Source organism: Dreissena polymorpha, chromosome 6 (genome assembly GCF_020536995.1).
Source record: "Dreissena polymorpha isolate Duluth1 chromosome 6, UMN_Dpol_1.0, whole genome shotgun sequence".
NCBI classification, from domain to species: Eukaryota; Metazoa; Mollusca; class Bivalvia; order Myida; family Dreissenidae; genus Dreissena; species Dreissena polymorpha.
Genome location: NC_068360.1, coordinates 3,213,985 through 3,230,978, shown reverse-complemented (window position 1 = coordinate 3,230,978; position 16,994 = coordinate 3,213,985). Strand labels below are relative to the sequence as shown.

Sequence of the window (16,994 nt, the reverse complement as noted above, 5' to 3'; positions counted from 1 at the left end):
ACAGTACCCTCATGATAGTAAGAAAGTATTTGAAGTTTAAAAGCAATAGCCTTGATACTTTAGAAGTAAAGTGGACCTCAACACAAAATTTTATAAATATTCAAAGTTACTAAGACAAAAAAGGGCCATAATTCTGTTAAAAAGCCAGCCAGAGTTATGAAACTTGTCTTGTACAGTCCCCTTACGATAGTTAGCAAGTTTTCCAAGTATACCAAGAGATGTGTTTGTCAGAAACACAATACCCCCTACTGCGCCGCTTTGAAGCCATAAATTTGACCTTTGACCTTGAAGGATGACCTTGACCTTGACCTGTCACCACTCAAAATGTGCAACTCTGTGAGATACACATGCATGCTAAATATCAAGTTGCTATCTTCAATATTCAAAAAGTTATAACAAAACTTTAACGGTGGTTAAAGTTTTAGGAAAGAAAAATACAATGATATTTGACCTTTGACCTTGAAGGATTACCTTGACCTTGACTTTTCACCACTCAAAATGTGCAGCTCCATGAGATACACATGCATGCCAAATATTAAGTTGCTATCTTCAATATTAAAAAAGTTATCAAACTTTAACCTAGGTTAAAGTTTTGGGACAGAATGAGGGAATGACAGAATGACAGACAGTCATGACAAAAACAATATACCCCCGATCTATTGATCCAGGGGAATAAAAAATTGCATAAACGTTAGTTTCAAGCACTGACATAAACAAGAGCTGTGTTTGTGAAACCCAATGCCCCCTACTGCGCCCCTTTGAAGCCATACATTTGAACTTTGACCTTGAAGGATGACCTTGACCTTTCACCACTCAAAATGTGCAGCTCCATGAAATACACATGCATGCCAAATATCAAGTTGCTATCATCAATATTGCAAAAGTTATGACCAAGGTTAAAGTTTTGGGACAGACACACACATACCATGACAAACCGACAGACACATACCATGACAGACAGACAGGCCAAAAACAATATACCCCCGATCATTCGATCCGGGGGCATAAAAAATGTATTGTGGATGTGGTGTTCGGCTAATGACAAGGAGGTCATGGATTTAATCCCCTATGAGGGAGGGCTCTCTAGATCTCCACTAAAGACATCCAGTACTGGTTCTACTCAAGAAACAGATTTAAAAGCCTTTCAACAAGCATTTAGCTTGCGATTCAATCAAGCTAAAATAAATAGGTTTAAACTAAAATGGCCTAAAGTTTAGTTTCAAACACTGACATACACAGTCTTGCTGTTGATCCTGAACACAGTGGGTGGAGGTGGGGGCGGGGGCCTCCCAGGGGGCAAGGGTCGTAAATGGGTCACATCCTCAATCTCGTCATACACGCTCTCTCTGTGATCCGATATGTCCTCATCTGAGTGGACAAGATTAGTCTTATCCTTGTCCTCGGTGACAGAACTGTTGTCAACTGTCTGCTGCAACAAAAGGTGACTAGTGGTGAATGTTTATTCCGGTAGAGAAAAAATAGGCAGCTTTCCCTGAATACTGGTAATAAATATTGATTTCAACACGATGAAACATTATTTGATTGTTCAAAATAATCGTGTTAGTTTTTCAACAACTGCACTTTCTTTTTACATTTATCCATCTAATCACATTGGTAACACACAAAATTTAACTCACAAATCAACAACAAGAAATAACTCTAATTTAATAAATGGAAGGGTTATGGTTCTTGTGCATGGCCTTTCTCCTCATTGATATCTATACACCCATGAATTTTATGTTGAAATTGTGTATAGTTTCTGAGATAAAGCCCTGCAAAGTTTGTGACAGACAGACAGACTTGCAAAGCAATATCCCTCGGCTTTTAGCCGGGAATTCAAAAAAAATTCAAGTTGTCTGCATGCAACTTACACATTTTCTCTCTGCTTTGATGAGAATGGCTCTGATTTCATCGGAGCAGGTGACTGCAGACGGCTTACTTCCCAGTGAGTCCACAATGTTAGGGTTCGCTTTCTTCTTCAGAAGCACCTCTATTGACCTCAACTGTAAAACAAGTCACTTCAGGATGTTTTTTTATCCATATTAATGTATGCTCTATATTCGAGTCTCTCTCTGGAAAAATGGGGCTTAACAAAATTGCCTAACTTGTCGTTCCACTAATCAGGGACCACTCTTCCGGTCTTATCTGGATTTTTGCCAAGAAAAGAGGCTTTCCGCCTAATCTGGATTTTTGATAAGAAAAAGACTTCCTTAAACAAAAATTCCATAACAGCGGAATTAAAGTGTCATCATCGATAACCTGTGTTGATACACATGCACGAAGACCCGTTTTTCCGATAGAGGCTTATTTCTAGGTTTGATCCGATGCCTGTTTTCTTTGCACAACATAACACAACATAAGCACTGCCTAGTGGGTGCAGACTGCTCATCTATTTTTCTTTTTAAAGGTGAAGGGACCTATCTCAATACTTCAATCAAAAAGGGGGTGGGGTGGGGTGGGGTGGGGTTGAGATGGGTGTAAGTGTGGGGGTGTGGTCATTTATTACATTATCTTTCAAAAATAAGATAAAAAATAAATATAATAATAATTTTTTTTTGGGGGGGGGATTCTTGGGTGGGATGGTTGGATGGTTTCAAAAATTAAATAATAAAATAAATATTTGTGTTTTTTGTGTTGTTTTTTTAAAGGGGGGGGTCAGGATGGGTTGGAGGTGCGGTGTGGGTGGGGGGATGAGAGTGAGTGAGGGGGTATAGTGTGGGGCTGTGGTCATTAATTAGATGATCTTTCAAAAATAAGAAAAGAAAATGCAAAAAGAATGGGGGGGGGGGGGTTCTGGGGGGGGGGGGGGGATGGTTTGGGTGGAGTCCATTTTGGTATGTCAGGTAAGTGTTGAATCAAATCTGTTCATAAATAAATAAGTTATGGCGATTTTAGCAAAAATTAATTAATTGACCTTGAGAGTCAAGGTCATTCACAGGTCAAGGTCAAATTCAACTTGCCAGGTACAGTACCCTCATGATAAGATGAAAGTATTATAAGTTTGAAAGTAATTATAGTCTTGATACTTTAGAAGTAAAGTGGATCTAAACACAAAATTTAACAAAATATTCAAAGTTTCTAATTAAAAAAAAGGCCATTATTCCATCAAAATGCCAACCAGAGTTATACAACTTGTCCTGTACAATCCCCTAATGATAGTTAGCGAGTGTTCTAAGTCTCAAAGCAATCGCTTTGATACTTTAGGAGTAAAGTAGACGAAAACACAAAACTTAACCTAATTTTCAATTTTCTATAACGTATAACAACAGGCAGAGCATGTTTTATATGTTGACAATAGGAAACCGTGCCTTTACCGTGTTGTCATGAACATATAACAACAGGCAGAGCATGTTGTATAAGTTGATAATAGCGTACCATGCCTAGACTGTTGTAATGAACATATAACAACAGGCAGAGCATGTTATATATGTTAACAATAAAATACCATGTCTTGACTGTTGTCATGAACATATAACAACAGGCGTAGCATGGTCTATATGGCAGCAATAGAATACCCTGTCTTGACTGCTGTCATGAATATATAACAACAATAAGAGAATGTTCTATATGTAAACAATATAATACTATGCATGGCCTGTTGTTATGAACGTATAACAACAGGCGGAGCATGTTTTATATGTTGACAATAGGAAACCGTGCCTTTACCGTTGTCATTAACATATAACAACAGACAGAGCATGTTGTATATGTTAACAATGGAATACCATGTCTTGACTGTTGTAATTAACATATTACAACATTAAGAGCATGTTCTATATCTCAACAATATAATACTATGCATTGACTGTTGTTATAAACGCATAACAACAGGCGGAGCATGTTCCATACGTTGATACTAGATTACAATGCATTGGCTGTTGTAATAAACATGTTACAACAGGAAAAGCATGTTCTTTATGTTGACAATATATAATATTTTGCCTTGACTGTTGTCATGAACATTTAACAACAGGCAGAGTATGTTTTATATGTTGACAATAGGAAACCGTGCCTTTACCGTTTTCATGAACATATAACAACAGACAGAGCATGTTGTATAAGTTGATAATAGTGTACCATGCCTAGACTGTTGTAATCAACATATAACAACAAGCAGAGCATGTTCTATATGTTGACAATAGAATACCATGCATTGGCTGTTGTCATGAACATATAACAATAGGCGAAGCATGTTCTATATGTTGACAACGAAGTACCATGCCTTGGCTGTAGTCATGAACGCATAACAACAGACGGAGCATGATCTATATGTCGGCAATAGAATACCATGACTTGGCTGTTGTCTAGAGTGTATAACAACAATCGGAGCATGTTCTATATGTTGATAATATAATACCATGCCTTTGCTGTTGTCATGAACGTATAACAATAGGCGGAGCATGTTCTATATGTTGACAATGGAATACCATGCCTTGGCTGTTGTCTAGTGTGTATAACAACAATCGGAGCATGTTCTTTATGTTGACAATAGAATACCATGCCTTGGCTGTTGTCATGAACGTTTAACAATAGGCGGAGCATGTTCTATATGTTGACAATAGAATACCATGCCTCGGCTGTTGTCATGAACATTTAACAATAGGCGGGAATGTTCTATATGTTGACAATAGAATACCATGCCTTGGCTGTTGTATAGTGTGTATAACAACAATCGGAGAATGTTCTATATGTTCTATATGGGCGATATAATTATTGAATGTTTTTACTGAACTTCATTTTTTTATCTGGCATTACTCATGATCTGACAGACTATCGCAAACACATTCATATGGGTAGATTTCACATTTAATTTACAAATGTAGCATAGCCTCCTTCCAAGTTGGTGGATGGGGGAGTTATATAGGACTTACTATGTCTAGTTATTCTGTCTGTGTTAAACTTAATTTGAGTAGAATGTAACATTTAAATATGATGGTATTTCTAATATTTTAAATTGAGTCGCATTTATAAAATAACAAGACTGGCTTAAAACCAGATATAATTGACTGAGCATGGTAGGAGTATGCTCTTCTGTGGTTGCATGTGTTATTCCACTCTAATTTGGAGGCATATATTATAATAATTGGGTACACACACCATTGTAATAAATGACGAGAGAAGCTTAAGAAATACCAGCAGATTTTATTTTAGTTTTATTTTGCAAATAAGTGCATATATTATAAGCACAGATTATTAATGCAAGCCATAATTAAATGTCTAGTCAATTTTGCTTTTATATAGATGTTTTACCGGTATGTGTTTAACATATATGTGAGGTGTTCTATATATTTGATGATGTTTCAGTGATAAAGATAATCAAATAATTAGTTTTGATTCAATAAATTGCTTTGAAAAAAATTAATTAGATAACAGAAAAACATATTTGATTGCTCTTGAAATAATGGTGTATTTAAACAGAGACTAAGGCTGGTTTTACAAATATAGAACATAAAAATATATTTCTATTGTTAAAGTATAATTGCTTATACTTGTCAAATTGTTGCATAATGACCGAATCAATCGATGAAAAAAGTTATGTTTTGATATTCTTATTTTATTATTATGTTATATAGTTTGAGCATTATGACTGTATATTGTTTTGTTTCCAACAGATAGTTCGGAACAATGAGCTAAATCAACTTATTTTTAAATGCTTTATTTTACTTTCTGTGTTATATATAATTATATAGTGTTGGCCTTAATTCTTATTTTATTCCAAAAAGGAAGTCTTTAATAAGGCGTTAACAGGAGAGAGAGTATATAAATATTTTATTGTAAAAGTTTGAGCCAAATGACTGTCTATTGTTTTATTTCGGAAAGATAGTTTGGAACAAGGCCCTTATAATCTATATTTTGAATGGTTTCTATTACTTTTGGTGTTGTATATAATTGTGCAGTGATTGCCTTAATACTTTCTTTTGTTCCAAAAAGGAAGTGTTTAGTAAGGCATTTACAGTAGTACATATGTATGGCAGTGTTATAATGTAAGCCTAATGACCGTCTATATTTTGTTTCGGATAAATAGTTCGGAACAAGGTGTTAATGAACTATATTTTGAATGGTTTATATTAATTTCTGTGTTGTAAATAATTTTATAGTTTTTGCCTTAATACTTTTTTGTTTTAAATAGGAAGTATATAAGGCGCTAACAGTAGCATATAAATATGGTGTTTATATGAAAAGCAAAAAAACACGTACTACATTTTAGCTGTAAATGTTATCATTTAATGTGACTTGTTTTATACAAAAAGCGTTAAGCAATATTAATTAATTTGCACAATATCAGTTATTCATGCATCTTGCAAGATATTGTATCTCACAAGGTCTGGTTACTTTTCAATTAAATCTCAGGTTATAATTTATTACAAAAACATAATGCATCACTTTACAGACAACAAAAAAGACCATTTGGAGTTTGTATTTACAGTATCATAGAATTTTTTTTCTGTTTTTTATTTATCAAATTAACAAATTTGTCTTTGAAGTTGATATTTTACTTGAATGAGAGAAACTGTACATTATGCTATCAAAACGAAAGTATTGTTAACGAATTTTGCCTTTGGACAACACTTGTTTTATGTTTATTTTTAAATCTTAATGCATGTACGATATTTACTCAACATTGCGATTATCATATTTGTGTTGTTTTTTATTAACTTATAATTCTTTTGACTACTGTTGGTTCTGATTAACATATGTTTACATTACAACCATGTGTTGTATTATAATTTTCAAAAATCTAATATTTAAAATTAAATCAAGTGTTACATTTATTTAAAAAAAACAAGACTGACATAAAATACGGATAAGAAAGGCTAAGCATGCCACAACATCTAGTCACATGTGATGCAATCTTCTGCTGAACTTGTGAGACCTTTATTATCTGGTTGACATTTAAACAAATATTCGCAACAGGGAGATTTTGTATGCCCCCCTTGTATGCCCCCCTGATCGAATGATCTGAGGGGGGGGGTATATTGTGTTTGGCCTGTCTGTCTGTCATTGTATGCATGTGTCTATGTGTCTGTCCCAAAACTTTAACCTTGGTCATAACTTTTACAATATTGAAGATAGAAACATGAAATTTGGCATTTTGAGTTGTGAAATGTCTAGGTCATCCTTCAAGGTCAAATGTCAAATATATGGCTTCAAAGCGGCACAGTAGGGGGCATTTTTGTTTCACAAACACAGCTCTTGTTTTCTATTTGAATGGATTTTGTTTATAATTTCAAAAATAATGTTTGGTACTTAACAAATAAGTGCATATATAACTCAGATAGATAATTATTGAAAAGCCGTACAAATCTAGTCAGTTTTACGTTTAAATAGATGTTTGATGTTGTGTAATTAATACATTATATGTGCTGCTTTGTTAAATATATATATGTGATGTTGTGAAAGTGAAATGTATAATGCTGAATATTAATTATTATCTAAGGTAAATTAAGTTCAATTAAAAGGTGTATACATTAGTCAAGCATATGGAATTTGTTTTGTGTGCATCCTTCCCATACATATTTTAAAGCAAATACAAACAAGTAAATTAAAAACGCTTTAACAGCATGAACACCAAGAACACCACAAACAACTATAATATTACAATATCACCATGATCGTATTTATTGCTACAACATCTGCTGATATTCTAGCTGAAACTACCATATTATTTTACGTGAATAACAATCAATAATACATTAAAAGAGCACAAACGTTACTTCAAAACTGAACCTGTTTTGTATTGACTTCCATTCACATGCGTGTGTTCACTTTCCCGCCCGAAGTCGCATAATGTGACTTCCAAGATTGTGTCCATGCACTTCTAAATAATAAACTAGACTGCGAATTAATGGACAATTTTTGTAATACAGTGTCAATTCCTACGTAGTCAAGTTTTAATTGAAGATATTTAAATTTTTACAAAGATGACATTTAATTTTGATTTAGTCTCCATCTGTTTGTGGCGTAGATGGTGCGGGGTGGGGAACTGGTGTACACTGGGAAAAAACACCTGTCCAGTATGTAATAACCATGCTTAATATGCTGATATCATGCCCATACTTCACCTGTTGTTATATGTTCATGGCAGCAGTCAAGGCATGATATTCTATTGTCAACATATAGAACATATTTCACCTGGTGTTATATGTTCATGACAGCAGTCAAGGCATGATATTCTAGTGTCAGCATATAGAAGTTTCCGCCTGATCTTATCTGTTCATGACAACAGCCAAGGCATGGTATTCTATTGTCAACATATAGAACATCCTCCTCCCATTGGTTATACATTGGTGACAACAACCAAGGCATGGTATTTTATTGTTAACGTATAACACATGCCTCGCCTGTTGTTATACGTCCAAGACAACAGCCAAGGCATGATAGTCTAATGTCAACATATAGAACATGCTCCGCTTTTTTTTATACGCTAATGACAACAGCCAAGGCTTGGTATTCTATTGCCAGCATAGAGAGCATGCTCCGCCAGTTGTTATGCGTTCATTACAACAGCCAAAACATGGTATTTTGTTGTCAACATATAGAACATGTTTCACCTGGTGTTATATGTTCATGACAGCAGTCAGGGCATGATACTTTATTGTCAACTTACAGAACATGCTCCGTCTGTTGGTATACGTTCAAGACAACAGCCAAAGGCATGGTATTTTATTGTCAACTTACACAACATGCTCCGTTTGTTGTTATACATTCATGACAACAGCCAAGGCATAGTATTTTGTTGTCAAGGTTACACATTACCTGGTTAGGGAAACACATTTCCTGGTGAAGTTAAAACATTACCTGGTTAAAGTTACACAATACCTCGTCAAAGTTACACATAACCTGTTTAATGTTACACATTACCTGGTAAAGGTAACACACTACCTAGTTAAGTTTACACATTACCTGGTTATGGTAACACACTACCTAGTTAAGGTAGCACATTACCTGGTTATAGCGTGCAGCCACATGCAGGGGAGTCCAGCCATACCAGTCTAGCCTGTTCACATCCACATTATATTTGAACAGGGCTTTCAGGCAGCTTCGATAACCATTGGCTGCGGCAATGTGCAACTTGAAACAAACAACAGATAAACTGATGAGAAATGTAGTACTGATTGATATCACAAACACTGAAGGTCTTCAAAATTTGAAAATATAGAATTATCTTTACAACAATACCCATGGACACACAGATTTTCTTTTCAATTGGCTTATAGAATAAACAAAAAAGTTAATAAAAAAATATTGCCTTTATCAGGATTTGAACCTGGGACCTCTGGAAGCAAATGATAACACAATGCGCCACAGACGCTTTAGTATACTTATGCAAAACATAAATATGTTAGTGCTGAACATATTATTCAAATTAATAACAAACATCTTTCATATTTTATTTAATCCATTTTGAATGAAGATTATCTTCATTAGTAATCGAACATAGTTCAACATTTTTCTTCTTCAGAAGTGGTATTTCACTTGTTTGACCATAACTTATACATTCTTTTTTTAATCTACAACAATAATTTTGGAATTCGTCATTTTACCAAACTGTGAACAAGTCAATTAAATACTTGTTACTAAAGCTTGCTAACATTACCCTAAACTATTGAATTCTATAAGCATCCACAATATGCTGGGATTGTCACTACGTTCAAACTTAGCTGTCTTGGTGTCCATGTTGAATGGGATACATGTAAGTGGCAATTTATATAAGTGAAATAGTCATTTATCAATTTAAACAATTTCAGTATGTAAACTTATCCATTTCCATAACCTTACCTACATATGTTTATGCATCAGTGTCAGCTGAATATTGGCAAGCTTTAGCAAGTCCAAAAAACAAAACAAAAAGCCTTGCACATCTAAATAGAAATGACATATTAAACGTTTTAATTTAATCGCTTAAGACATATGGAAGTAGTTTGCTCCATAAACTCATAGCATCTTATGCAGATAAAAAAAACAGACCGACAACCAAACTGTAAAACTTGAATTTGAGTTGCGTTTTTGGAAAACTGGGCTTAATGCAAGTGCTTCAAGTATCAGAGTACACTGCAACGCCGATATATCGCGGTTGGTGGGGTCCAAAGATCTCGAGCGCGATATATCGGGCGCGCGATATAACTCAGGAAATGTCTTAGACTTAATTGCATTGCGGTTAATTTGTCAAATTTCCCCAATTATTTCATTTTATATACGGCGCTGCTACATATTTGTATAGTTATAATTGCAAACCAATTCTACAATAAACATTTTCATAACAACATACGCATCTGTATTTATCAAATAAACCAAAATGTAAATTATATTTTTTATTTTTTGTACACTCGCTCGCGAATCAGCTTAAAAGAAGAATTCTTGCCGTAAAAAACGTAAAAAATATCATTGTGCATAGTTTCGAATTTATCCTTATAATTAGTCCTAATGAAGGAACTGAAACAGCGTAACGGTAACAATACAGTGTGTTTGAATTATATTTTATTAAGAGGAAATGTCAATGCCACATAACTCGCGAGATAACGCGGTACTTTAGTTGAAATTTAAAACAAAACTTTTAATGGAAATTATATTATCTCAATGTTATACGCGCTAAAAAGAAATTATTAACAAATAAATACACCCACACCAATTTTCGCGCGCTTTTTATCAGGACAAAGAAATTCATGACCAGTACCGAAATCTAACTATTTATATACCAGTAAACTGCCATTATTACCTCTGCATTGACACTAATTGGTTATTTCTTAAATGTTAAAAACAACCCAAGCCGCGTGTAAACAACACTGTCACTTATAGACTTTTTCACACTTCACTGCGTGCCATAATAAGCCGCGAAATATAGGGTGTTAATACTAGCTAGAACCGTTTTTTTTTGCTTAAGTTAGCAAATTCTCATATTAAAACATGTCATTTAGTGATCATGCTCGTGGGATTTTTGGAAGCCATAGCCAAAACGCGATATATTGGCGTTGCAGTGTAGTGTCCGCGCAGGCTAATCTGGGATGAAAATTTCTGCATTGATAGGGTTTTTGTAAGTGATTTCCTGTTAACAAAAAATACCATAAAAGCAGAAAGTGCCGTCCCTGATTAGCCTGCATGGGCTAATCTTGGATGACACTTTACACACATGTATTAAGCCCTTTGTTTTTAGAACAACCTCTTAAACATCCAGCCCTAGAGTCATACCAAGCTAACCCCCTCTTCATTAAGCTGGTTGATGTCTGCGGCCAGTGGCAGGCCCTTGATGTTGTTTAGCATGTCCCGGGGACGTATCTGGCGATGCTGATGCAAGCTGTCCACTGTCATACCTGCTATGCATATGACAATATGAACCCTTTACCACTCTGTTATTCACTTTGATGGCTTTGTAGTAAATTAAAGACCTTTCATACTAGATTCATATTTAAAGGGCTTCATTTCAAACCCTAAGATACCAATAAGCATCAAACAGCATTAAACATCAACAGGCTGCAAGTTACCTTCAGGCTGTTCTGGTTTTAGGCTTGCTGCATAAAGCCATTTTTATTTTACTTCTAAGCGAGAAAGGGTTTAGAAATCACCTTAAACTGTTAATGAATATGACCACCGGTAACATACCAATCTGCTCCAGGTGTCGTTGCATCACAGATTTCACCTCAGCACCTTCAGCTGCCAAGTCAAGAGGAAAGAAGCCGTCAACATCAATAGCAGCCACATTGGCACCATTCTGAAATTGTAAAAATAACGGCTAATCAGGGACGACACTCTTGGCTTTAATATATTTTTTGGTTAAAAGGAGTTTTTTTCTGAACAAAAATCCAGTCTAGGGGTAAAGTGTTGTCCCTGATTAGCCTGTATTGACAACACAGGCTAACCTGGGATAACACTTTTACGCACATGCATTAAGCCACTTTTTCCAAGTGCGAGGCTCACATGCATGTGTATAAAACACTTGAAGCTGTCACAGGCTTTGAACCAATCAATGACACAACTAGAAAATGCAAGAAACTACTTTTTTTATGGGTAAACATCAGGTAGACTATGGCAAATTCATTATAATGTAGCATAGTTTTGCACATTAATGAATCTGATGGTACTTCTGGTTTAATTATGATAATATTTACTTCAAATGCAATGTTAAGGCCAGAGATCTGTACAACAGGGGCTACAACTGGACAAGAAATGCCTTCCCTATCCTGAATCAAGTCTATTTTTGTAATTTTACACCAATTAAACTTTTATAACTCAATTATTTCTAGCCCTCTTGCTAAAACATTGCTATTTTTATAATCAAATTATTTTCTAGTATGTCCAGACCAGGCCTTTTGTTGTGCCAGACATGGGCACTGCTATTAATATTGAGCTTTAATCTGTGGAATAAATCAAGAAGGTACTGTGAAAGCAACTTTATTTGTCAGACAATAATTATTTTGAATTCTTGTTGGTTTGATCAAACACAAAATCAAATATTCAATGAATGATTGCAAACAACGTCTTATAAATCTGACATTTTCAAAAATGCACAAATTTAAGGATTATGTAAATTTTACATATCCACATAATTTAATTTCAACAAAATTTAATAAATCCAGTCAACTCTGCTTGTACCGAGATTAAAAGGTTTATAGTCCATTAAAAATAATATTGTTCTGAGTGTTAAAAGTTTATAGTCAATTCTAAAAAGATAAAGCTAGCGTAAGATTGATCATAATACATGTATTACAAATGAAATGGTTTTGAGTGAAAAAAAACACCTTTGCATTCACAACAGCTGATGTCCGATTAAAATGCATTTAAATATGTTTCCCTATACTGGAGCTTTAAAATCTAGCGCAAACATGGGCAACTCATTTCTCTGTGACTCACATTTAGTAAGAGCTGTGCCACTTCCACACTGTCACAGGAACATGCCGTGTGTAACGGCGTCCACCAGTCGTCATCGACAACATTCACGTCTGCTCCACTCTGTACCAGCATGTCTGCTGCAGACACGTTGTCCTCCATGGCGCACTGTCAAGCAGAGAAGAAGGGCGGTCATTAAGGGGAGATAATTAACCCTTAACCACACAGAAGCAAAGTGGAAATGGCTATGTGCAAACAGCATAAAACAAGAACAGCCTGGGAGTAACTCGCAGTCTGCTCATGTTTTATGCTGTTTGCTGCTCATCAGTATCTCAAGGATGGAAATTAAGCATTTAAAACTTGAACCTAGAAAGAAAGGTCTTTGATTAAATTTAACTTTCTAAGGGACTACAAACCCCTCAAAATACGTCTCTAAGTGATAAAGGGTTAACAGACAATACGAGCCTCGTTCTGACAAAACAGGGCTTAATGCATGTGCGAAAAGCGTTTTCCCAGATCAGCCTGTGCAGTCTACACAGGTTTATCAGGGACGACACTTTCTGCCTTAACTGGATTTTTGTTTAGAAGAGACTTCCTATAAAGGAAAAATTCCATAAAATGGGAAAGTGTTACACAGGCTAATCTTGAACAACACTTACACAAATGCATTAACCCTTTCAGTGCGGGAACCGAATTTTAAAGGCCTTTGCAAACAGTTTGGATCCTGATGAGACGCCACAGAACGTGGCGTCTCATCAGGATCCAAACTGTTTGCTATTCTGATAGTATTCTTTGAAAAAATAGAAGAAAATGCTAATTTTAGAAATTCGACATTTTAGCAGACGACAAATTTCCCAGCATGCAAAGGGTTAAGCCAAGTTATCTCATAAGGAGGCTCAATGGACAATATGAATATTAAATAAGTGTTCAATGAAGAGAATTTGGTAGAGCGAAACTAAAAAAGCAGGGTCCTGTGCCCTGTTCCTTTTTTGCCACGGTTACCCTTCTTGCCCCTTTATGTTTGGCAACACAAAATAGAGAAAATCTGTTAAAATGAACATGTATATTTCAAAACGATTTAAATTAAAAGCTATCCAGTCTAACTTTCTGATTCAAAAAACTCTATCAATCAAACTAGCATAGTTATATCTATTGCAGACATCCTTAAACTGTACCTTGTGTAACAGCGTGGTCCCATTGCCAGTGAAGAAATTGGGATCACCACCTTCCTGTAGATACTTAACAACTGAAAAAAAAACATAATATAGATACAGCTACAAAGACATAAATCCAATGCCTGAAGTGTGTTATGTCAAAGGCTGATGGTGAAGCAACCAGGAAAACTGCATGTCCTATATTTTGGCTTTTTATCAACTGACATGTTCAAATATTGCCCTGTCCCAGTTAGAAGATAAGCCTCAGGGCCATATAAGCAAAGATTGATACGGCCATCTTGGATCGTACTGGATCAAGATCTGCCAATTGCCAAATTAGCCAATGGCTACAAATAAGGAAATTTGGCTACAAAAAAATCCATCTGGCTACAAGGATTTCAACATAATAACCCATAAAATATCCTTAATAATAAGAATTCCGACATACATTGTAAAAAGTTAAATTTGGCCACAGGGAGCCCTGCAGAGCTACGTTCTATTACGGACCAAAAGGGGAGAGACAGGGAAAGCCCAAGATAAATACGTACCAGCAGAACGTCAACACATACACTAAAGGACCAACATGACAATAACATGGACAAACATGGCAGCGATATGGACTAAACACAATCTGCCAGTAAAAATGTGCCTTCCAGTTTCCAAAACATTGTCATGAACAGTATCCACTACTGATGAAGAATAGCTGCATCAAGAAGAAACAAGCTCAAGGTCTTGATTCCGATCGCCATCACCTTCACAAGTAGATCAACAAGCATCAAAACCACCTTCAGAAACTGACGCTAAAAGAAAACAAAACAAAAGATTATTTTTCCTTCCACAGGAACAGGAGGTCGACATGGCCAATTGGCTCATTAATTTAGGAGAACTCTATGCGTACAAGTAAAGCATAAAGGAATACCAAAACACTGCAAAGAAGAAAGATTGCTGAAATTCAAAGGCAGCACAGTGTAAACTGGTATCTGGACCTATGCTGAAAACCTGTTACAATAGTGTCAGACAAGAAGAGCGGCTCAGCAACAATTGACATGACAGACAATTCCACCTGCCTAATGCTGGGCGATGTTCTTCCAATCATCTGGTGCATCAGGACAGGCATTGCAGACATGATGGATGATCTTGGAAACAGCGCTTTGTGTGACTCTTAAGCCAACCATCAGAGAGTGGTATCTGTCCCCTGATGCTAGGTACAACCATGTTATTGACAACTTAATCGTAAGCCAATCATCAGAGAGTGATAGCTGTCCCCTGAGGCTAGGTACCACCATGTTGTTGACAGCCTAATGCCAGCTGTCAGCTTGGGCTTGATTCTGTACTCAGTGCATGTCAGGATTTCTTGGTATATCTTGGTATCCCTGCACATGATTATTAAAGAAACCATTTGGGTTTTCTCTTTTCAGTTTGTCTTTCTGCGGTGCATATCAAACCAGATCTGGTCTTCTTGTGAGCCATTTCCTGACATAGATGGTTTTCCTTTTCATTTTATTCACCATTGTAGAAAAATCAATTTAGCGACTTCCCTATTTCACTGTTGTAGCCTTTTTTTTAACAATCAGGATACTGTTTCCAATCTAAGCTTTAAGCAGTTGAAGCTGACATCTCATCATGTTACCTTGAATTTGATCTTATCATCTCATCGCCCATTGCATCATTCATGGGTCGAACAGAAAAAGCAAATTGAATTTCACGTTGCCTGTATTTATATGAACATCCGCTATTGTCCGTGTTAAGTGGTGTTCCTCCCTAATACTCAGTCATTTCAGGGTGTTCACATCATGTAGGTCCTTGTAAGCATAACATCATCTGTGTTAATTATTAGTTGTTCTTAAGTGATAGCCTGTGTTTTCTCCATGTTTACTGTGTTTGCACCGTCTTCTTGCTTAGTAGCTGTGATGGTAGCAATAAAATCAAACTGAACCAGCTTCTCCTGTGTATCAGTCGTGAAGGGTTTGGAGACAATCGTTAAACTGCCGTCATGGTCCTTGATGGTCCTGTATCTGAAATTTGTTCCCGGACAAGGACACACACAAACAACCAAGGCATATAAAGGTCTTTCCCCGGACCCGACGGAATCTACATGGACCATCTGGGATGCTGACAATTTTTCCTGGAACCTCACAGATCAACAGTGGTTGCAAAGAATTTGCAAGATATGGTCCGTGTAGATTTGGCATCAATATGGGACTGGGGCTTTAAGCATTAGTTAGTTTAAACCTATTTATTTCTGCTTGATTGCATCAAAAGTGTACTGCTTATTAAAACACTCTCTGGGTAGAACCAATACTTTGGGGGAGATCAAAAAATGCTCCCTATGTGACGCTTGAACCCATGACCTCCCAGTTGCTCGGTGGACACAGTATTTACATTGTCATGGCGCCAATGAAGCATTATTTTAACTTTGAAAGCACCATCTGGTGACTCAGACACTATAAAACTACAACTGTCCATCAAACCTTCAATATTTATTTAAACCTATTTATTTAGCTTGATTACATCGAAAGCCTGAGGCTTATATGAAACACTCTCGAGTCCATTTCGTAGCTAGAACCAGTGCTTGGTGCCTTTTGTGGGAAATTTAAAGAACAGTCTGACTGTGGGGATTGAACCCTTGAACTCCTGGTAGCAAGGCGGACACCATATCCACTATGCCAAGGTAACCAATAATTGAGACTGAATTGCATTGTCTAAAAAGATCATATGTTTATGGTTGCTGTTGACATACAATTAGAACATTTTCCAAACAGTTTTATATGCACCTTAAATCAAACAGATTCAATCATTTGGCACTTTTATTCTTTAAAATACCGGTAGTATTGTTACTAGTCAAAATTGCAGGAAAATGTTACAGTCTGATGTAAAATATAACAGACAAGACGGACGGACGGGCAAACAGATGGGCGGACTGGCGTGCAGTCGGACAGGCGGGCGGGCAAGCTCAGCAGGTGAGCGAGCGAGCGAGCGGGCGGGCGGGCAGGCAGGCAGACAGGCAGGCAGGCAGAA

At 36.3% G+C, this 16,994-nt stretch overlaps 2 protein-coding genes across 2 annotated transcripts in view; one reads left to right on the top strand and one right to left on the bottom strand.

Annotated features, from left to right (window-relative positions):
* The window catches only part of LOC127833219 (uncharacterized), a 1,273,891-nt gene that overhangs the window by 709,692 nt on the left and 547,205 nt on the right, over positions 1-16,994 (top strand). The gene's annotated exons all lie outside the window — the stretch shown is intronic.
* LOC127833218 (unconventional myosin-XVI-like) overlaps positions 1-16,994 on the bottom strand; it is a 179,130-nt gene that overhangs the window by 152,814 nt on the left and 9,322 nt on the right. The window contains exons 4-10 of the mRNA XM_052358375.1: positions 13,998-14,068; positions 12,847-12,990; positions 11,599-11,707; positions 11,188-11,309; positions 8,947-9,072; positions 1,872-2,003; positions 1,236-1,429 (exon numbers count right to left, since the gene is read on the bottom strand). Of these exons, the coding sequence (XP_052214335.1) occupies positions 1,236-1,429; positions 1,872-2,003; positions 8,947-9,072; positions 11,188-11,309; positions 11,599-11,707; positions 12,847-12,990; positions 13,998-14,068 (898 nt within the window). The remainder of the gene's footprint in view (positions 1-1,235; positions 1,430-1,871; positions 2,004-8,946; positions 9,073-11,187; positions 11,310-11,598; positions 11,708-12,846; positions 12,991-13,997; positions 14,069-16,994) is intronic.